The following is a 23,669-nucleotide window of genomic DNA, read 5'->3' as shown; positions in this document are numbered from 1 at the left end:
AGTGTGATATTATATGCCCTTGAATCCTTTAAAGAGTTAATTGTTAATCTGTGCAGGCATTTTCTGTTAATTATGCAAGAGTTAGCATTTGAGTTATTGTTTCTGTCCTGGTTTGCATGTCTCTGTAAAAGCAATTCGCAATGGCCATCTCCTAACCTTTAGTGTACAGTTTTAGATGGGGAAATAAGGGGGTTTGTGTTTTCTGGTTGGGAGATTCGGAATAATGACTTAAGCCTGGTTAAGCAGATACAGTGTGGTTTGAACCACAGAATGAGGCAGCCAAAAGCCTTTCTAGTCTGTCAACATCACAAATTTAGAAGTAGGGGGTGGGAGACGTGACAGTGATAGTGGTGACAGCCATGGTAGCGGGAAAGCTTAATGGTTGATAGTCAAGCTGCCAGGGCATTTGAAGGAGTGCAGTATTGTTACAGATAAACAAAGATCAGCTATATTGATTGATTACATTTGCAAGATGATTATTAGACTAGCAAGAAGTAATCTGATACTATGAGAAAGTCTTTCTTTCCTCAGCCCCCTCTCTTCTTTCGCTCTCCCCTCCCCCCTGATTCTTTGAAGGAGCAGTTGGCTGCTTTTTTGTTATTTAGGTGCTTGATGATTTGTTTTCCTTTGCATTTAAATGGAAATATTTTTAACCTGTGAGTATTCCGTTTTATACAACAACTTTGTAAGAACCGAGTATTTTTGTTAAAATTACAACTGGGCTGCAAGAAAAGTAAACAAACTAATCTTAATTAAAACATGCCTTACATTTCATGAAACAACCTTACCAGAAAAAGTTTTAACTTGTAGCAGAAAATAACTGCATTGTTTGTGCAAATATGATTTTGTATTTTTGATTCAGTACTTCTTTTGTCTTTTTTGTGTGTGTCATTTTCTCCTGGTTTCTCTTGCAGAGGGAAGCCTCCTTTGCAGTGGATCAACTTTGACCCCTTAGAATTCTTGGAAGAGTTAAAGAAAATAAACTACCAAGTGGAGAGCTGGGAAGAAATGCTGAATAAAGCAGAGGTTGGTCATGGTTATATGGATCGACCCTGCCTGAATCCTGCTGATCCCGATTGCCCAATCACAGCTCCCAATAAAAATTCCACCAAAGTAAGTTTGCTTGTCTTCGTGCATATCTTTTCAAGGGAGGCCAGGGCGTGAGGGAGGTCAGAGGGGAGAGAAGAAGGTAAAGCATTTTCTTCCAAGCAACATAGTTTCTATTCTTGAGCAGTGTCATTTTTCTGTTTCTATTATATGCTGTTAGCCCACACTGATGAACTTCTCCTCATTCTGTGATGCAATGCTTAATCCTGTGTATTTAGACTCAAGAGTATGGTTGTCGGCTACGGGCTGGCTGTGGCAAGGCAGTGATGTGGCATTTCAGCAAACCTGATGCCTCGGACAGACATAGCCATTGCTGGGATACTGCTGCTGCTCTACACTCACAACATGCAGCAAATCCTTCCTTCAACTAGCACCAGTTCTGTTGATTTTCATGAAGAATTTGAAGTCACGGGCCCCAATTTTATGTATCTCTTTATCAATCACATCAGGCTTTGGAGGAATTGCTGTCTGGTCAAAAAGTGTCCAGCTGATTTGTTCAGCTTGGTTTGTTGAAAACATTTATCTTTGTAAACCTCCTAGATTGTCTATAATACCCATTATTCTAGTACACTGAGTGTTGAATTAGGGGATGAGTTTGTCTGAAGTTAGGAAACTGATTAATTGCTTCTCTACAACTTTTTCTAGCCTCTTGATGTAGCGCTTGTTTTGAGTGGCGGATGCTATGGACTGTCAAGAAAATACATGCATTGGCAAGAGGAATTGATTGTAGGTGGTACAGTCAAGAACAGTTCTGGTAAACTTGTCAGGTAAACAAATGTTTAATGGAAACTGAAAAGTTTTTTTTGTGAGAGTTTGGTTTTCAGGGCACAGGGAGAGGATCATGCAAAATCTGCTCTTCGTGTGTAGTATGAGCCCAAGTTGAGGAGGACATGCCTCGAGAGAACAGAATTTAAAAGAGTGATTTTGTAACTTTGTTTTTTAGAACAGTGTTTAAAGCATTGAACAGCTTAGATCATGTTTTGAAATACAATCAGAGGAAAAAAGGCAAAAAATGTCTTGGCTTGTGTGCTCACTCATTTGACATCTCTCAGAATTCCAAAATCCCCACTGAACTCTTTGTTCAGGATCAATACAGAGAAAAGTCTATTTTTATGTCCCTACATCTTGAATACAGTTTTGAGTAATAAAACAAACCCATTTGTTTTTGGACGCTTGAAGAAGTCATGGAACACCGGACTTCATTGCTGGGAAAAAACAGTGAAATAGAACTGTTCTGAAAAACGTAGGCCATACTAAACTAAATAAAGCACAATTCTTCTGTATTTAATACAGAAAACTTTTAATATTAATTTTGAACTTTTTAACATTAATTTTGAACTTTTTAACATTCACACTAAATTGATAAGTCTTTCAGCAAGTAGTCAAAGAATACATTTTTAGTGAAAAATAAAATAGTTCCATAAGTTTCTAAAATTACTGGATACAGTTGGATACTGTGGAAATCCAGGGTGGATAGTTGTTGCAATTGTGTGCTTCTTGCAGCTTGTCAGGCATCAGGAGTTTAATCTGGTATTTTTCTCCAGGGGATGAAAAAGACCAAGGTCTTCAAATGACAAATGGCCAACAGCATTTACAAGATCTCATAGAAATAACTGTTCCTGTGGCATCCTCACAGTAATCTACCTGTTAATCATGATCTTTAGTGATTTGTAGAGTTATGTTCTTTGCTTCTGAAACAGATCCTGTTGAAAATAATGGTAAAACTCTCATTAACTTCAGTGAAACCAGATTGAGCCTCAATGGTGTGTAGACCAGTACAGCTGCACCAGATACACAGTAAAATAATTATACTCTCTTCAATTTTAATACAAACATGTGCCCTATAGCATCAAGAACTCCATTAAGGTCTTATTTAGGCCTTGATGCCATTAAAATAATTTCCTCAAAATGCTCATTTTATGCCTCTTGCTCTTCTCCCTTCTCTGCATGTTGCAGCGCCCAGGCTTTACAAACCATGTTTCAGTTAATGACTCCTAAGCAAATGTATGAGCACTTCAAGGGGTACGAATATGTTTCACATATCAACTGGAACGAGGATAAAGCAGCAGCAATTCTGGAAGCCTGGCAGAGGATGTATGTTGAGGTAAAACTGAAAATAATGTATATATCATACCTTGAAATCCTGCTGAGATCCACTGCCTTCTGTCATGGCTTTTTGTAGTATTTTTTCAAGGAAGATGCTTAAACCAGAACCGAGTTCTGGTTTTAAATTGCCTCCCAGTTTTTAAGCTTTTTTATTATTTGTGGTGCATTTTGGTTTGGTTTTGGTTTGGTTTGGTTTTGGTTTTGGTTGGTTGGTTGTTTTTTTGTTTGTTTTTGTTGTTGGTTTGGGGTTTTTTTTGTGGTTTTTGTTTTTGTTTTTTTCAATTAAGAAGCTGCTTTGTTATTCACGTAAGAGAAGACATGAAAGTTTCGGTCTTTGGTGTGTGGGACATTTTTGCTTTGCTGAGGCTGAGAAGGAACCAAAGAACTAGCTGGAATTCAAAAGCTTTTGGTTGGCGTGATTATTCTAAATGCGTCTGGAAAACATTAGCCAGCCACAGGCTGCTCTGCCAGCAGCAGCCTGGGTGGGGAGGCTCTGTGACAGTGCCTGGCCCCTGTGTCCCAAGCTTTGACCTCTGCTGCGCTGCTTCTGACCTCTGCAAATGGCCAGGCAGGGAGAAAGAGACCGCTGGCCTTGGCTTAAAGGCAAAACTCATACTGCAACAAATCCACAGTGGAGTTATGGGAAGAGGATTCAAGTTAAATGTTTGGAATGGGCTGGAAATGCAGTAGCTTTTCCTGAGGGATGCAAATTCTTGTCTGATCATCAGTAGCTTGCAAGAAGTAATTCCCAAACACATTTCCGTAGTATCAGCATAAAATCTGTATAGGGCCTGGGCTTTTGCAGGAGCATTAAGGCAAAAGTAGTAGACGTGTGCTGTAGAAGACGGTAATGAATTTGTTGTTTTATTCTTCTTTTCATAGGTCGTTCATCAAAGTGTTGCACAAAACTCTACTCAGAAGGTGCTTTCCTTTACTACGACCACTCTGGATGACATCCTAAAGTCATTTTCTGATGTCAGCGTTATCAGAGTAGCTAGTGGCTACTTGCTAATGGTAATAAAACACATTTATTTAATTTTCACTGGGAGTGAGCAGGGCTTAAACATCCGCTTTATTGTTACCAGTCAGAAGTCCAACATATTAGGCATATTTAAAATAAAACCTGCAGTTTGTAAACTTTTGCCTCGGGCTTGTCACCTGTTCCTCAGTGTAGCATCTATGATGTGTTTGTTCTGTTTAGAGATGTTTATAAGGATGTGTATTTTGGGTGGGGAGAGATAGCTGTTAGAGAAGGATCTATTCTAATATTTTGCCTTCTTTTTCCCCCAACTCCTTCCCCCCCACTTGCTTTAGCTTGCCTACGCCTGTTTAACAATGCTGCGGTGGGACTGTGCCAAGTCTCAGGGTGCCGTGGGGCTGGCAGGAGTCTTGTTGGTTGCACTCTCAGTGGCTGCAGGATTGGGCCTGTGCTCATTGATTGGAATTTCCTTTAATGCTGCCACAACTCAGGTATTTAAGAGACACAAGTCTGCTGTTAAGTTATAAGTACTTGGTTAGTAAATGAACAGAACTGAATCTCTGAGGGGAAAAAAGCTGCAGAAGTATTTCGCTCTAGATTTTTACATGTGGCTTTCTTCTATCTCATAGCTTATGCTGGTAGAAAATAAGTAATTGTACTGCCAAATGATATTAAAGAAAGGTATCATGTAGTTTGTATAATTACTAGATTCTGTGTTATTTGATTTTTCTCAGTCCAAATACGAGTGGAGGCACCCAGTTGTACATAAAAAGGTGCAGTTTTTTTCTTTACATGTGAATATATCTGGATATTCAAATTCTGAAAATACTTTAAATGTATCTTGAATTATTATCAGATGTTCTTCATCTACTCAGAACTTCAATTACTTTTGGTGAGATTTTTTACCTGTAAGTGGTATAGGGCAAGTATATGGCAGTATTCCAGAATAAAAGTTAATGGCTGTATTGCATCCTTTTGATTTTCATTTTACCCTTGGATTTGTGTACAGTGTAATGTAAAAGTTGCTTTAATTAGTCATTTAATGGCTAGCTGCATGGCAGATCATAAAACAACTTTATTGGTTTTTGTTTGTTTTGTTTCTCCCCCAAGGTTTTGCCTTTTCTTGCTCTTGGAGTTGGTGTAGATGATGTTTTCCTTCTGGCACACGCATTTAGTGAAACAGGGCAGAATAAGAGAATTCCATTTGAGGTAATAACAGAATGGGGATTTGGGGGAAGATAAAACAAAAGGCTTCATATAGGAAAAGATAACTGTATGCAGAATTAATTAGTAAGGATTAAAAAGACCCAGTTTTTTTCTCAGTAGCTTTTCATAGGGTCTGGAAATTCTTATTTCTGTCAAAATAGGAAACAATGGCAATATGTGTTATCCTAGAATGTTTTGGAATGTTTATATTCTTTTTCTCTCTTTTTTTTTAAAATAGTGTCTTAGATTTATTTTGTTTTTAAAATTTAATTTATAGCTGTCATATAAAGGCGAATTTACATAATCCAAATTGTGCCCAAAATTTCAGCAAAAGTTACTGTAAATTTAAGAACAAACTCAAATACGACTCTGACAGTTAAATGATAGGATGCTCTTAATGGGAAGACAAAATTGTTAAAGAGAAGGAGGACAGCTTGGAAAACAAATGCTTCTTTTTATTTCTATCAACTGTTACCTTTACTTATTTGTTATGACCTTACATTTGACTTATATTGTGTATTTTTCTGTTTTTCTTTTCTGATGTTTATAATTGACCATGACATTTCAAAGCATAACATATTAATGTTATGAAATCTAAGATGATGTAGCTTTTATGATCCTTTATTTTTATTGACCTTTCTGCCCTCAGTCCTAAGTTTCTTATCCAGAGTACAAACCATTTAAAAGCAATGTATATTTGCCCATTTGGTTTTGTACAAGCAATGTCTTCCATGTGCTCTTTCCAGCAAGTTGGGCCTGTAGGCAGTACAACCTCAGTCTGCTGTAGCCTCCATATGTTGTAAAATAGGTCATGTGTGTATCTTGATATGTCTGCATTTTTTGTGTGTGGTCCCTGGTTTGGGGTTGTTTTCTTGTTTTGTTACATACTTCTTCAAGATGTGTAGCTGTGTTATGCCTGCATGCTGTTAATACATGGTTATTTTGTCTGAAAACTAAGAATACCAAGTGACTCCACTGGTAAAAAAAACACATCCCACTTAATTACAGATGTATTTGCTACAATGTCAGTACCAATTTAGTTTTGTGTTCTGAAGTTGGAATCAGCTTTGATAATGTTTTCTACCCTCAAAAAACATGAGCAGTTCCTGTGTCATCTGCTTTTCTCCTGACCTGTGTATTTAGTATATTGTTTATTCTCATGTACTCTCAAGTGCACACTTGTATTCAGAATTTCATTGTAATAATTTTTCACTGTTACTGTGTTATCTCTGTAGGATGACCCCTTCATTTGCAGGACGTTACCTTATTCACTTCTAAGACACCCATTTGTTTTGCAGGACAGAACAGGTGAATGTTTGAAGCGAACAGGAGCAAGCGTAGCCCTTACATCTATCAGCAATGTTACTGCTTTCTTTATGGCTGCCTTAATTCCTATTCCTGCTTTACGAGCATTTTCACTCCAAGTAAGTTTATATATTTTGTTAGCTCTTAAGCATGGTCCCATCATGGACGGCTAGTGATGATACCTGTTAGTGGTAAAGTCCGTGTTCAGGGCTGCTGCAGTTCACTGAACCAGTATGTGATGGCTGGGTGACAACAACTGCTGTCTGTCCTTGATTCTACCTCTGCCGTTTCTCGTGCATGGAGTCTCTCGCATCCTCTTAGCAGGTGAAAGAAGACCCTGCCTCATCACAGCTGGGTTGAGTGTGAAAACCAAGATTCAACTAAGCAGAAACAAGTCTCCAGGAAGATTTGCATTCTTAAGACAAAAGGAGTAGACTGTACCATAATATTCCTTAGTAGGAATTTAATCCTTTCATTCTACGTTTGTCCAATTTGCTCCTCTTAAAAACTGTAACCAAAGTGCAAAGACAGCAGCGAATATGCATTTGCCATATTAATTATTACTGCAGCTGTTCGTACTGCCTTGCTCCCAGTGCAATTTTAGCAAACTTGGAGAAAACTTCAAGAAGTTTATGTTCCAACTGCTTTGAGAGAAAATGTGAATTTTATGTGCTGAACCATGTATCATTCTCTCTTCCTTTTTCTCTTTGTCTCCTTGTATTTGTTCGTAATATTTTACCTTCAGGAATATGAAATATTAAGGATGCTGGAGAAAGCTTTCTTCTAAAAACAAGGGCTCTTCAAAGAAAGCTTTGGGAGTTTCTCCCTGGCACTGCTTTAATACACAAGCAATTTATAGCACTGTCTGACCTTGGTACAGAGCAGACAAACTTTACTTTTTCAGCATTTATTTTTCTTCTGCTGTAGCCCAGTTCTCCAATCATTTTTCATTATCCTTGAGCCCTTGGCTATCCAGAGGAAGCAAAGGCTGCAATTTTTCTTAATATATGTGGCAATTATTTCTGGTTTTAGAGGTTTAAGTATGCCTGCATTAAGCTGTTTGCAATTGTTAAACTGTTAAACTGTTTGCAATTGTAGTTACATTACCAATAAGTTTTAATAATTTGTTTACCATTTCCTCCTCAGTAGGCAACTGGTAGTGAATAATAGAGAAAGTAAAGGCCGCATTGGTTCTCTGCATTGTTTAGCAGATGTCTGTGGCAACTAAAACTAGATCCTTCATCCTGAATCATTAGCAGTATTTAGTCTCTGCTTACAGGTGATGTGACAGTGAATTATTGTATGGCAAAGATGAGTGTCAATGTGTGAAATATTTTTTGAATTGTAACACTTCTTCTTTAGGAAGAAGTTATTTATGTCTCCTAAATCTGTGGCCTAAATTAAAACATTCAACATGTACCCTAAGCAGTTAACACGACACTGGAGATCTTCTCTAGGAATCAGCAAAGGCTTATTTTGTCAGGCTTTGTGGTACCTGTGTTTTACAGAAGTTATTTCAGCCTAAATGCATCTCAAAAGAAGTACTCAACAAGGGAGGGGTCATTTTGTCCTAATCACACTGCTGAGCTATTGAGTGGGAGCCACCAGAATTATTCTTTCTTATCTGATGAAAGCCTTTCTCTGTTCTCAGTCTTCACATCAGAACATGACAGGTTGCCTTTGGAACATATGTGGAGACAACAGCTGTAATGGTTACTGTAATCTAAGTTAAATATACATTTCCTAAACTATTTTATTTTTGCCTCTTGCCACACTGTAGACTGTATCACTGAAAGTTCAGAAAACAGTCTGCATAGCAAAATGATAAAAAGTTTCCAGTGAGATTTCAACATATTCATGTATGAACATGTTGATATTATTCAGAATAAAAACATTATTATCAAAGTCCTTTTTAAGGCAGTGATTAATATGGAATCTATGTGGAGGAACTTTTGGGTGTCCAGAAATTAATGTTTGAGTTGCTCAATCTTTTCTCATGTACATCTGTAATTTGTCTTTGCTTGCACAAAGTTACCCCTGATATGTATATAAGAGATGGAAAATGTGCCAAAAAAGGGCAGCTGTACGCTTGTAATGAGGATTTATTGGTGCTAGAGCAATATGAATAGCTGGTATGTATATAAGATATAAACCACTAAAATAGCATCCTTTGTTGTTAGAAAAGGACATCTATTACTTGTTTTGCCTAGCTTCACCGGGTAAAATCAGAATCAGGTGGTACATCAATCACAGCATTCAGAATCAGACAACTATGGTAGATTTTGGTGGGTGGTCTGTATTTATGTATAGATTTCTTTATTTACAGTCTTCTTCCTCCCTCTCCCTCTTACTCAGGCTTGTTTAAACAAGGAGTCTTTGCTGTCTTTGATAGCTTCCTAGCAAGACTTAGAAAGCAATGAAATACTGCATTTACTTTTCACAGATGCTGCCTTCTTCTCGTCCAGATACTGAATTTTTAACAGATGGACTTAAAAAAAGGATTGCTCTTGACCTTGTTTTGCTCTTCATTCACTTTTCTTGAGACACTGCAAGATAATTGTCAGAGTTTCCATAACTTTTGAGGCCCAGTATCTGTAAAACAACCCAGCTGCTTGGGGAGAATAAATGGTTTCCTGCATCTGCAGCACAACTTTCAGTTTGAAACTCATATTTTGCATATCAATGCTTGCTTCTTTCCCAGCTTCTCTTCTGCCAGCTAAAGCAATTCATTGGTACCTCTGAGTCCATTTACTTTGTGGAACTCCAACACTGCAAATCTGATGCTGTCTTAGGAGTTTGCTAGGGTTAGCTCTTGCTGAGTTTTAAAAAATGGAAATTAGTCATTTTGAAAGTGATTTTTTTAAAATTAATTCCACTGTGCAGATAGGGACTGTTTTACCTCTTTAATAGTTTTAATTTTTTTCATTTGTTGATCTTATTAGCCCCTTATTTAAACAGTCTTAGGGCTTTGAGATGCTGAAAGTGCCCCAGATAGTCACAAGAATCACCTATAAGAGTGCTTGGACTTTGAAGGAATAGATCCTTGTTTTTCAGATGTGTTTCATTTCTTAAAGTTGTGGTGGGCAGGTTATTAGAGAAATCCACTGAAAGTTTTTGAAGTTTGCAGTGGAAAATTCTTAAACATAGCCCTTTGTTTTGAATATAAGTTAAGGAAATCAAAGCAAAGTATAACTACTGCTGGGCTGAATTTTTTCCTCAGACTATTTGGATACCATTATGGAATAAATTCTGCTCAGGAAAGAGAAGGTACGGCTTCACAAAAATTCATCCACCTCTTCTTGCTTACACCAGAAACTTCCTCCCCTGACAGCAGAGGAGTGGTGTGAATTCACTAATGAGCAGGCATGGAACTTTTCCCAATAAGTCTAAGAAGTAACTTTTTCCCTCACCGTAAAAAATGACAAGTTTTTTCCTAAATGTAAAAGTGCATTACCAGGTGGTAGTGGTGGGCTTGTGGAGAGGAAGAACGTAAGTTTTCAAGCTCTTTCAGTTACCTTACTCTGCTGGAGTGGTTCGTCCCTCTTCTTTTACCCACATAATTTACCTTTCCCTGCTCCTGACATGAGAATTTAACAAGCGAAGTAAAAGCTTAAGGGAAGAGGGGAGGGGAAGGAGGGATCTGAGTCTGTAGGCTGTCAGGAGGGAGTTGCAGATAAGCAGCAGTAGGGTGGAAGTTTCCTGACAGACCTCCTCCTCTGTTCATCACCTCTGGCTATACAGCACACCACTTCTCCTTGGGTGGGCTGCCAGGAATGGCACCGAGCAGCACATACCTTCCGCGGGGCCCCAGCCGGGCTGCCTCTCCCTTGCCGCCTCCAGTACAGACTGCCATTCTTCTGTCTCTCCTAACAGTTGCACCAGCAATAATATTTTAAGGCTTGTGCATTATGAAAAGATGCAAAAAGCAGAGCATGTTTCTCAGAAAGCGACCAACATTTTTTTTTTCTAATTAATGGAATTTTTTTACTGCTCTCTGATCTCATTTCACTGAATACCTTCATTTTACACCCTTGAGTAGGCCCCATTTATCCCTTCTAGGACTAATCTTACCTTTGTTGACTTCTCAAGGGTAAGGTCTGGGGCCCTTTCCTCTCCTGTTCGTCTCTGAAGGTATGAGATAAGATGCCCTATCCCCAGAAGTCCTAAGCATGCTCTCAGCTTGGGTGCTGCAGACAGATAGTCTGTATCCTGCAAGCTCTGCTACTACTGTTTTTTGTCAATGTAATTGTTACAGGTTGTGGGTGTTGCCATGATGGTATTTCTCATACCTTCCCATTCCTAGCCACCAGATGTCTAAATGGCATTGGGAGGGGAAGCAGTGGCTGATGCATCAGATCAGAGATAAAGCCATCCCTTCCTTCTCTTTCCGTATCAAGTCACATGGTGTTTTTTGATGGTACAACAAATTAGAATTGATACAAGAACAATGTTTTCTTTATTTAATTCTGAAAACTGAGAACTGTTAACACCCTTGAAACGCTTGATAGGTGGGTGAGGGAGAGACAGTGTGCAATATATAGAAAGTGTGGTGTTAAGCTCTAGGAATCTATATAAGTACAAATCATAACAGAGAGGATTGTTTAAAAATATTTTAGCTGCAGGATTAGTACATCAACACCGGGATGAAAAATCTAATTGTTCTAAAAAGAGATGCCATGTTAATAGGCAGATATACCATGTGTTGTTGGATTAGCTTCCATGCTTCTTAAAATATCCAAGGTGAATATAAGTAACTTTAATGGCACCTCTGCTATACATTTAGGTGCTAGTTTTCAGGTTTAGTGCATTTGAGATTCAAGGTTGCTGGCATCTACAGTGGGCACTGATACAGCATGACGTGTTTGCAGTTTATGGAGCAGGAACGAAGGACTTGTATTAGTTTTTCAGCCATGCTGGGGGGACCAAGAATTATTGAGTCGGGCCTCAGCTATTTTTTCCAAATCTCAATAAATCTTAGTTGATCGTTGATAGAAGATCTTGGTTAGACACAACTAATTATTCATGTTATATGGTTTATTCAACCTTCTCTGGTTTAGCAGCAATAAAGAAAGCAGTTGTATGAACTAGGTCCAACAAACACCTTGCTTGCAATAGCAGCCATTTGTTTTTCTGACAGATTCAGTTAATTCTAGAGAGGATCAAAAGGCAATCACTTAATTTTAAAGTCTTGGCTATAATCTTACGTAACTTTCTGTGTGAATATTTATAGATCATGAAATAGTCATTGGATCTTTTCTCTCAAAGATGGCTTAATGGTAATTTGGCTTTAAGTAATAGGTAATTCTGTTTTAGTAGTTGTGTCTACAGACAGCCACCAGCAGGACCAAAATCTTACTTCAGGCAGGCTAGAGACAACAAGAGAAACACCAATAAACCCACTTTTTTATACTATATATTTATGATTGAGATGACTAGAAAATATTTACATAACTAGTTGATTCTCTCATCCTCAGGAAAGTGAAAAAAATATCTAGTCTTTTTATTATACTTTGACAGCTTCAGAACTATTGAAATCATTCAGTGTTTAGTACTTTCAATTTTCAGATGAAGAGACACAAAAATAAAACTTGCATTGTTTAGGTGATTCATAGTATTTATTTAGCACTTAAGTCAAGAATTTTTACAACATGGATTTTGGATATCACATCTTTTGACCTGTCAGTTTTGAGGCCTGATTTTTCAACATCAAAAGCAGCCATTCATCTATTTTGGAAAAAGGGGGGCCTATTTATATCAGATTGATGACTTCATTTTTGTAGCCCATCTTTGTTCGTTATGACTGTTTTAACCCAAGCAGTTGTTAACTTCAGAAGTTTACAGGTGGAGGCACTTGATAGTTTGTATTATTTCCTTAACATGAAACTGGGCTGCTATTGAGATGGCTACTGCTTATCTAATGGGTAAAAGAAAAGGATTTCGGGCTGCTTTTTCACCTGTTGATGGCTCAACCATTTTTTTCCCCAGTGTCTCTCCTACTCTTGTAAGTGTCTTCCTGTCCCATCTGTGCCCAGGCTTTCCCTTTGTGATGACTAGTGCTCCTAACAATTCTGCATTACAAATAAATGCTATTAATAATAATGATAGATGCTGCACTGCATATGGTCATGGAAATTCTCTGGGAATCTCTGTGTGGGAAAGGGTTTGAAGTATGGTTTGAAAGGGGGTGGGCGGGGAGGATTTTTTTTGTTCATTACGTAATGTTCACTTTGCAAATTAAACCAAGTATTCTTGTTCCAGTTTAAGATCTATTCTTGTTACAATTTAAGACTTGTTTTGGTAGACTGGCTCATTAATCAAGTTCTTTTAAGCGCAAGTATATCAATATATAAATTTCTTATAGCGTGTTGGATTAATTTTGATTCTCCTTTAACAATAATCCCTGATAAACCCAAAATGTTGCTCTTTTTGGCTAGACTTAAGTAAGTACATCAAGTGCATAACATTTTACTAAATAGAGCAGTTTCATTTAAATTAACTTAAACCTTTGTTTCATTTCTGATTTAATAATATGCTTTAATGTTATTGTAATGCTTAAATTTCTTTGCATCCCTTTCTAGTTCTAGTTCTAGGTTTGCTTTTGCTTTCATCTTTTTTTTTTTTTACTGTGAGACTCTAAATATGGCAGAATCTCATGCAAAACTAAGATCTTTTGACTCTGTTTTCCCACATTAAAAAATCACAACCATATCTCCAGACACAGATGTATTCAAACAATATGAAATTTATTATTAAAACTAATTAACCCAATAGGCCCACCATAATGAAAGAGGAATGTAGAAGTGTATCAGTTTCATCAGGGAAAATCTTGAAAGCATCTGGGGGGTTGACATGGTAAATGTGTGAACAAATGAGAACTGAAAGGAGGTTTTATGCTTTGTAAAGCTGATGCCCTATGTGAAGCTTAGTAACGACATCACTTCTCCCATGATTGATCTCTAGGCAGCAGTTGTGGTGGTATTCAACTTTGCTATGGTTCTGCTGATTTTTCCTGCTATCCTGAGCATGGACCTTTATCGTCGGGAAGACAGGAGACTGGATATATTCTGCTGTTTTACCAGGTGAGAAAGTGTGATAGATTAAAAAATGAAGTGCATCCCATTTGTGGTCATCAACCTGTGCTCCCATTCCTGGTCAGGAGTAGGAGTTTTTGATTGCAACAGAGTCAGTGATGTTATTGCTACGATTTCATTGCCAGTGGCTGACTTAAGTTTGCTGCTTTGGTTTTTACCTGATTGAGGGGAGAATTTAAAATATATCTGTCCCTCTCTCTCTCTCTCAAACACACACACACTTTTCCTTTCATTCATATGTTATGTTCATTTTGACTGTTGGAGGACAATATTTGGAGAGCATATAAAAGATACATGCTTTAGGAATATCTTCAAGTGTTTTTAGAATGTTACAGGGTACTGCAAGCTGTCCAGTGCTAGTACTGGGTAGTCCTAGAAGACTCTACATAACTCAGAGCACTGAGAAGCCTTACTTACACTCTGCTAATTTCTATATTTTTTATTCCTTTAAACTCAAATACATAAACATAATGTATAAACTGTTAAATGACTTCCACTTAGCTGAGTTTCTCATAGGACTGTGAGGAATGCAGGATGATCAGTATCATTATAGGATAATGCTCGATAAAGTTTCTGTTATCACTGCAATAGTAATTTTAAATGGTAATACTGCCATTCTAAAGAGTGTACACACAGACTCTCACCTGATACACAGCCAGCTCTGAGCATAGAATGGGGCTAGGAAGAGTCTGTTCTCATCGGTGGAGCCACTCATAATTAATTAAGCATGTTTTCTGCCTTAGTTTTTGCTTTGCCTGCAATGGAGAGGATCACATACATTTGTACACATGTCCTCTTACTGTCATAACCAGCATGTGAGAATCCATGTTGTGTTATCTTAGCCTTTTACACCCACCTAGGAGCTGACATAGTTTGCCGTTTTAATTTTAATGTCAAAGAGAGAAAGCGCTTTCCTAAATTTGTTTTTGAAGGAGTGGTTGGAACAGGGAGTTGATCCCAAGCCAGGACTTCTACTTTCTTTTTCTGATTTCAGTCACAATTTCAGTGGATGGCGTAATGTGCGTGAATTTTGGAGCCCTGATTCTCAGAAATACAGGGCAATCAGACCTTCCATTTATTCCGTCCTCTAAAGTTGCACCAAGTCTGTTTCAGAATTTGGGTCTATTTATGCATGAAGAAATGCAGTTACTGAGAGCTTGCTTTGTTTAGCCAGACAATATTCTGAATTCCTCTTGTTTTTGTAGGATTTGTCCACTTGGTAAAAAATCTCTGATACTATCATAAATTTGTCTTTTCTCATTTACAGGAAGAGGTTTGTCTCTGATAATTTTTTTCATAAACTAGGTATCTGTTAAGGTCTATGTAGACAAAAATGAGGGGAATGTTTCAATTACTTCAGTAATTTTGTCTCTTCATGCTGCCCATCTTTTCTGGGAATTAATCCTTGCATATGTTTATTTAATTTTTAAAACATTCTGTCAGTGTATGGCAAGTGGTTTCAACCTGCCTCCCAAAAGTCTGAGATCTTATCCAGAAGGCCCAAATATTATTTAACAGTTACTCTAATAGTTCTAAACAGAAGAACTCAGTATGTCATGTGTTTACATTTTGATCTAAATAGCTTAATTCTCAACGTGGGCACATAGGTGTAAACTCACACACATATTGTGCATTCAGACTGTGTGACTACCTGGGTGTTGACCTGATTAGCATGTGTAATTAATGAAGTGGTGTGGGTAGATGTCAATATTATCAGACAAATGCTGTTTCCTTCTTTCTTGAGCACAAGAAATGTGCTTACATTCTCAGAGGCCTTTGCTTTGAACTACATCTGAGAAATGTTTCCTAAAGGTGCAGAGTAAAATTTATATCAAAAAGTTGCACTTAATTTATATAAACTATCTAATAGTAGTAGAAGCAGTCTCAGATGGAAGCAGGTTATCCTATCCGGTCTGATTAAAGTAAAGGTCCATCTAAATGCGAACAGATGTTTTTCTCTTCTGTTACAGTCCATGTGTCACTAGAGTGATTCAGATTGAACCTCAAGCATATGCAGAAAACGACAATACTTGCTACAGTCCTCCACCCCCATACAGCAGTCACAGTTTTGCACATGAAACTCAGATTACAATGCAGTCTACAGTGCAGTTGCGCACAGAATACGATCCTCATACGCAGGTGTACTACACCACCGCAGAGCCTCGCTCAGAAATCTCTGTGCAGCCGGTGACAGTGACGCAAGATAATCTCAGCTGCCAGAGCCCAGAAAGCGCAAGTTCGACGAGGGATTTGCTTTCCCAATTCTCAGACTCCAACATGCATTGCCTTGAGCCACCCTGTACGAAGTGGACACTCTCATCTTTTGCAGAGAAGCATTATGCTCCATTCCTCCTAAAACCAAAAGCTAAGGTAATCAGGGAATGCTACCTGTTTTTCAAAAATAGACTTCTGCCTTGCACAGTAATGAGGTGATCCTGGCAGTGATATTTAATATAAGGAATAAATGGAATTCTCTTGGAACAACAGGCCTTAATAATTTTACAGCTAATTTGGTTCTGTAAAAGTTTTAACTTATGAGTGCTGTGGAGACATACTTTTCAAATCTGAGTTGCGAGTGAGGGTTTTGGTGATTTTCGGTAACACAAGCTTGTGAATAGTGAAACTAAACCCACTTTTAAACTTTATTATTATACAGCTTTATCATCCATGACACAGAGCCCCTTCAATGAAGTGCAGATTAGCTTAGCCTTGTAGTGTGTATGTGTATGAAAAAAAAAAAAAGGAAGAAATAAAAGCTTTGAAGTAGACTGACGGGTGTTAATTTTGAACCTGGCTTTGTAGACTGCCATTATGAGTTGTTAATTTCTTTAGAAACCTAAAACCAAATGCATTTTCCATTTTCTGTTGCAGGTTGTGGTTATTTTTCTTTTTCTGGGTTTACTTGGGCTCAGCCTTTATGGAACTACCCAGGTGAGAGATGGACTGGATCTCACAGACATTGTACCACGGGAAACACGGGAATATGACTTCATTGCCGCACAGTTCAAGTACTTTTCATTCTACAACATGTATATTGTGACACAGAAAGCAGATTATCCAAATGTCCAGCACTTACTTTATGAACTTCACAGAAGTTTCAGCAACGTGACATACGTCTTGTTGGAAGAGGATAGGCAGCTTCCAAAAATGTGGTTGCACTACTTTCGAGACTGGCTGCAAGGTAAGAGGGAGTTACCTGAACTTTTATTCTTAACTACACAGTAGAAATTGTTTTTTCATGCTGGTAACGTTCCCCTTTTCAAATACAATCACATGATTAAGGACCGCGAGCAGGACGGAGAACACCTAGGTGCTGATCACAGGTTGATTTGCTGTTTCTCTAACAGGTCGCTTAAATTCTTTGTGGCTAACTTCCCAGTAAGAGAGTTTTGAAGCTGTAAGAGATTATATCTATGAGAGGCCATCTCATGCCATTAATTTCTAAGCAGTTAATGAGGAATTCTGCTGTAGAATTAATGGCAAAATATGGCCCACTGTCTTGGGCAAATAAATGTTTGCTCAGTGTTTTGAGAACAGTACATGAGAAATCCCTGTCCAGCAATGTATTTTGGCACAGGCTTAACTTCACCATGCATGATCCTGTTGGCTTCAGCTGGGACTGCTGGCATAAATAAAATTCAGTGTGGCTTATATATTTTATTGGATTTGGAACTTACTGTACATTCTACATTCCCAATCAAGTGTCCTCAGTTTATCTATGGTGATGCTTTTTCTGTGCCGAGTTGTAATGGGGCAGGGAAGAACAAGAGAAGGCATGGCCTTCCAGGTACTGTGATTATAATTATATTGAAGCCAGCTTATTAAAGATATTATAATTACACATGTTGAGACAAATAACTATTTAGTATTTAAAATAAATAGTACTGTTACATCTCAGCAGATTTAACAGCTCTCTGCTGTGAGCAAACATATTCTGCCTTGGAGTAATTCTGTCCTACCACTGTCTTTCTGTTGGGAGAATCTCCAGGAAGCCTTTGCCAACAGAAAAATAAATTGTGCTGACCTAGTGAGACTGTAAATTTTAACCTTAACTGTTTACAGATGACCAGTGCAGCCAGTGATTCTTAGACAACATGTAGGTAACTGCTAGCACTTGGGCTATTTTATTCCTTCTGAAAATATGTTGGGCAGCATTAGGAGAGCGGATGCATTTAAGTGACACAGCTAAACAAAATGATCAAGTTTCCTGTGTGTTTAGTGCACTGTTAAGTCATGCAAAGCAGTATTTCAGCAATTAGCTTTGTTTTTTTAATGGTTTTTAAATACATTGGCTCCATTCATTACATCCTACTTACTGGAAGTTTTACTTAAAATATTTTGCTCACATAAGCATATTGAGCTGAAAGGGAAGGTATTACTGGCAGGAAGAAAAATCAACATAGCTTAGATGTTTTGCTGGATTGAAACCTTACTATACTTTCTATATTTCTAATCAAGCATCTTTCTACATGCTTTTTAAAATTTTCTTGTAACTCTGCTATTTTATTTCTTTTTTGGGTATTTTTTGTTGTCGTTCCAAAACAGTAGGAAGAAAATGTGTGTGGTGTGCCACCTTCCACCCTCACCCCTCCTCCCCCTTCCAAACCTATGAGGGAGATGGAAATCTGAGATGGTGTTTAGGATCTTCACATGCTATTGCTGAATTTCAGCATAGTCTGCCAGCGATAAAGTCAGGAGGAAGTGCCCTTGGATCCGCTCCTTTGCTGCCTTCTCAGGGTGAAATGCTGGAGGCTGGTCCACTTAGTGCTGCTCCCATTCCCTCTCTCTCAGGCCTACCACGTATTTTCCCGACCTCCTTCCGCTTTGGATGCCTCCCTGTCCATTTATAATCACCTCCTTGTGCCAAGGACTGTTTGTGTGGCCATGGCTCAGTGCCAAGGGCCTGCACGTCTCCTCTGTTCTGTGTGTCTGTGTTCAGATGTGACCTTTCCAGATCTGCCGTGCACTTAAGGGTGTTCCTGTTCTCTTCTTAACTGCCCATAGTTACAGTTTTCCTTCCAGCCCACATTAGCCTGCCCATGCTTCTTGTCCTCGGCTTCTCTTTGACTAGAGGAGCTGTGAGTATTTGTGGTACCCTGGGTGTTCTGACAGGGTTCATGGAGCTGAAATGCTATACTGGAAAGGCTAGGGACAATCCAAGGAAGCAGTGGCTTGCAGTGGTTCAAGTGGATGTGGAAGCACGTTGCTTGGCCCATTGATCACCCATAGTTCTAGAATCAATTGTTATGATTACTAATTAGCATTTAGGTCTGTGTCCTTGCCCATCTTACCCACCTTCCCCGAGAGGGGCACGATTAATTGGAATCAGCTGCTTTATAAAGAGCAGGGCTGTCTGCACAGAATGTGATATTGCATTCACAAAGCTGTGAATAAGAAGGATATGGAGATGTATCAATAAAAATAAATTATGTTTTAAAATCATACAGGGCATTGATGTAGCGGGGTAACTAAACTGTTATACTAAAAGCTACCACACTTGTCAAAGTTCGGTAATTATCTCGAGGGGCAGACACTAATAGACAGACTAATACCTGATCATTACCAGCTGGGGCCAGTGCTGAGGGAGTAAAGGTGAGGAAAGGTGAAAACAATTTACAAACAAGGTAAAGTTTTAGGTTGGATTAAGGGAGGATCATTTTGGGAATGGTTCTGCTGGTGCATTTTGACGTGCTGGAGGAGCAGGATAATCAAAGTCAACTTTGAACTTCGTGGCTAACTTCTGCCAGCTTGACTGGGAATTCAGTTCTAGAGATTAATGGCTCAAGATGGCCTTCTGACACACACACATTTGTCCGGCAGAATGAGGGAAGCAACAGCATGTGAACAGAACCATTTTTCATTAAGAAGGCATCCTTAATCTTAGGCGTACGTTTCTCCTCATTTACTAGCAGCAGAGTGCCTTCAGCCTAACGTGCTGCTTTTTCCAGAGGTTCCCTTGTATTTTGCTTTCTGGTATCATATCCTGTTGGTGTATTTTCTGTTACTAAAAATGCAACGGAGTAAGAGTTAACAGGAATCATCCATTTAAACCAGAAATGTTACCTTTATTTTTGTGACTGAATGTAAATGAGGTACCTTGAATTCCCTGATGGCTTGTAATTGGGCTTATTTTTGCAAAGGGTAATCTTATCTGGTGTTTCATGGTGCCAGCTGTTGACATGAGTCAGTAGGAATTCCTTCCTCCCCCCGATTACTGCATCCAACATAATTTTAGAGGATTTTACTTTCTTCTGAAGCACTAAGCAAATGTGACTGCAGATACTTAAAAATGCCAAATATAAGATTTTTTAAATTCCCTTAATTTTTATAACTCTTTGACAGAAGGAGGTCAACAGGTTACTTTATCGTTCTGCCTGGAGATGTTTCATTAACCCAATTTAAAAAACATTAAATGTCTTTTAAAATCATTAGTATAAATAGTTTATAATGGAAATACTGCTTGCTTTGAAAGCAGCAACTCTGCTATTGATTTTAAAGTGTTATGGGAAATATTAATTGTTGAAACTTTTAAATCCTTTCGAAATTAAAGCACAACTGATAGTGAGTGGTTTCTTGGTATTCTTTCTGCAGGCTTTTGGTTTCAGCAAGGTCAGTAACAGAATAACCTGGAGTGTAAAGCCATTAAACCAGCTGAGGAATAAGATATAAAAGTGAGCAGGGTTTGAGGGATGACCAAACTTGTGAGAATAGGGGAGGGGCAGAGATGTGAGAGAGATGAGTTTTCACCTGCTGCAGTAATGTTAAGTCTACATGCTCTTTTATGATGTCCCTTGCAGCCACCAGCTGGTGAGGTCACATGCCAATGGGTGTGCCTGTTATTGTGCGTCTGTGGAGCCCCCTGACAGGGGCTGGATGTTAGTCTGAAAGCTCTGCCCTCACATGCTGTCTATCATAGCAATTTGTGTGCTCCTCTTGCTGAAGGGAGCCATTTTTACTGCAAGTTAAGCTGTGCTTTGGTGGTCTTTCCCACACTTTTTTGGCAGCCTCCTCCTGACCTTCCAAAGTCATCTTTCACATTACCAGTATGATGGTACAAATGCTTTCACGTGGCCACCTTCTGAAGGACAGACATGTAGCTGAAGTTGGTCCAGCAGGACTAGATGGTATTTTTGCATGTCCTAGGCAATGTTTCCCCTCTCTGGGGGCACCAACAAACAACATTTTTTTCAAGGAGGTCACAAAGTCTTTTGGTGATGCCAGAAAATTTGATGGCAAATAGTCCCTTCTCCTGGGCAGAGGCTGGAGATCTGGCAGGCTTATTTAACGGCTTGGTTCTCAGCCTCTTGGCTTCACAAGCGGGTACAGTTTGGCAGGACAACATAGGAGGCAGTTTTCTGAGGAGAGGCACAAGGTTGTAAGTGGAAGCAGGTACTGCAGCTCGAAGGCAGTGTCTGCCGGGTGTGTTTTCTCTTCCAGCACTCTTATCTCCGTACAGCTGCAGTTAACCTATCTGATCTGTAATGATGGTTTTCATTACGGCTCCTCAGCACAGCTGTGAGGTGGGTCGGTGATTTCCTCCACCGCTGGTCTCCTGGCCTTTTCCATCCTTTCCCTGGACATGCGGTTTGTCATCTGCTTGCACAGAGCCTCCTTGTACTGGGCTGTGGCTTCCTGTACTAAATCTGATCCAAATTTGTGCTGTGAGGTATTCCCTGCCCCTTGAAGGGTGGCAAAGAGGAAAATAACAGTTGAGACTGAATAGGTGTTGGCTGTGATCTTTACATGTGCTGGCAGCAGATCCCACGACTTGTATTAGCTGCACAAGTTGAACAGATGGAACAAATTGACAAAATCGTGTTCACTCACGCTGTGCTCGAGGAGCAGCTGAGTTGCTGTTTGAAGTTGAAAGTTTAAGTGTGTTTTTTTTTCCCCTTGTAGTGGAATTTCTGGTTATATCGTAGAAGCTATTGCCTCAGTGCTCTGCAGTAGCCCAAAACATTTAATAAGAGCGGTGTGTGTCCTCCTCTGTGGCTCAGCGCATTTGACCAGGGTTTGGTGAGCCAAGGGGAGTATGGAGAGCGTTTCTCATCTAGACTATATGCCTCCTCTGGTTTTAACTCTGCAGTAGGCATTGAACTTGGATCAAGGCTGAACTCAACCCTTTTCTGTTCTGACACCATCCAGGTCAGGCCAGGACTTCAGCCTTGTTCTGAGGAAAGTGTGTATTAAAGAAGTAATATATCAAAATATGCTTATGGAATTTTGAGTTTGATGATTCTGGAATTGTGGTTCACAAGGAAAACCACTCTCTATTCTAGACAATATTAACTCTTCCCCATATACTTCTCCAAGCAGAGTGCTAGCTTGCTGTCAAAGGTTCTGAGAAGGACGCTGGAGGGTCTTAATCCCATCCAAAATTTCTTTACCTTGAGGGGAAGCTGGTTTATACCAGTTCACACTGCACCTGCAACTTGCTAGCTCAACTTTGCTGGTCTGTACAACATGGGAAGATCCTTGAGACTTCTCCCGTGCACTTTCTTGCTCTCTCTGCCATTCTTTTGGCAAAATACTGGTCATGCAACTGGTTCTTTTACCTTCCCATACATTGACAGTGAATAAGGCACCCTAAATTTAGGAGGCATCAGGTGGATAATTTCCTTTGTGACTCAGCTATGAGAAGAGTAATTCTTAATTCCTGCTGAAATTCATTTCTAAGAGTGATTGCTTACCTGCTTGTTCTGTCTTCCCCTTGCCTCCCTTAACTCTTCAGGACTTCAGGATGCATTTGACAGCGACTGGGAAACTGGGAAGATCACTTACAACAATTACAAAAATGGATCTGATGATGCTGTCTTGGCTTACAAACTCTTGGTACAAACAGGCAACCGAGCAAAGCCCATTGACATCAGCCAGGTACTGTATGAGAGTCTATACTGGTTTGTACAGGAATACACAAGTCATCAGGAGTAGGAAAAGGTGCAAAGAGCATGTTGTAGTCTCTTTTTCCATCTCGATTAATTGAATGCCTGAGTTACACTTTACTGCATGGCCTAAGTGACTGTCATGAAACCACTCGTTAGCTGCAGTCTGGCCTGTGTTGCAAAGTGTTCACAATCCGTACTGGGAATGCCCGCCCTTGATTGTTACTGTTCGGTGTGCGTTCAGTGCTGCTCATGTGTTAGACACACTCAGTTTCCACTGAATTTTTTGTGAAAAGTGCTTTGCTGCATCCAAAGGTAGATGGAGTCTGGTCTCATGCCGGACAGAGCCAACATTAGCCTTGTTGCCCTCTGATTTGAATCAGATTGCCTTGTAGGGTTGACCTTTGCTCAGCTTTCTGCTGCGGCTTTGAATCTAGCATTTGCAATTGTTTGGTTACTTCCTACCGATTTACACAAAACATAGGATTTAAAAAAATATGTTGATAAGTGATAGTGGAAGGAAACTGAAATCATTACATGCTATATCTTATTCTTGTTCCATCATCACTAAATACAGCTATACTGTTGTAGAACTTAAGAACAGCAGTTGTTTGAGCTGCCCAAGTAAAATATGCCTGAGGTTCTTTTGCAAGGTTATCACAGCATATTATTGCATTTGCTGTAGCCATTGGGAGGTGGAAACACGAGGTTTGACTCCTTGCACTAAAATTAGATTTCAAACCTCTAAGAAGAAATTCTACAATAACCTAACTTCTCCTCTCCTAAAGTCATCATTGACTCACTATGCTTTCAGGCAGAAAAATAGTCTTTCTAATGAGCTTCTTGGCAGATCTGCTTATTGTCTTTCTTTTTTTCCTGGCATTAAAGGTGACAGATTTACGGAGTACATTGTTCAAAGTTACTATGGTGTGTAAAACACACTGCTGTATAGCAACATGCAGTATGCTGTCAGGTCTGAATGAGGCTTCAGCT

At 39.1% G+C, this 23,669-nt stretch overlaps 1 protein-coding gene across 1 annotated transcript in view; it reads left to right on the top strand.

Annotated features, from left to right (window-relative positions):
* PTCH1 (patched 1) overlaps nt 1–23,669 on the top strand; it is a 66,231-nt gene that overhangs the window by 25,966 nt on the left and 16,596 nt on the right. The window contains exons 6-16 of the mRNA XM_080362022.1: nt 915–1,113; nt 1,753–1,874; nt 3,064–3,211; nt 4,096–4,227; nt 4,528–4,683; nt 5,303–5,401; nt 6,697–6,822; nt 13,664–13,782; nt 15,765–16,164; nt 16,666–16,975; nt 22,526–22,668. Of these exons, the coding sequence (XP_080218148.1) occupies nt 915–1,113; nt 1,753–1,874; nt 3,064–3,211; nt 4,096–4,227; nt 4,528–4,683; nt 5,303–5,401; nt 6,697–6,822; nt 13,664–13,782; nt 15,765–16,164; nt 16,666–16,975; nt 22,526–22,668 (1,954 nt within the window). The remainder of the gene's footprint in view (nt 1–914; nt 1,114–1,752; nt 1,875–3,063; nt 3,212–4,095; nt 4,228–4,527; nt 4,684–5,302; nt 5,402–6,696; nt 6,823–13,663; nt 13,783–15,764; nt 16,165–16,665; nt 16,976–22,525; nt 22,669–23,669) is intronic.

The sequence above is a fragment of the Nesoenas mayeri genome (genome assembly GCF_963082525.1).
Source record: "Nesoenas mayeri genome assembly, chromosome: Z".
Taxonomy (NCBI): Eukaryota; Metazoa; Chordata; class Aves; order Columbiformes; family Columbidae; genus Nesoenas; species Nesoenas mayeri.
This window is presented reverse-complemented; position numbering and strand designations above follow the sequence as displayed.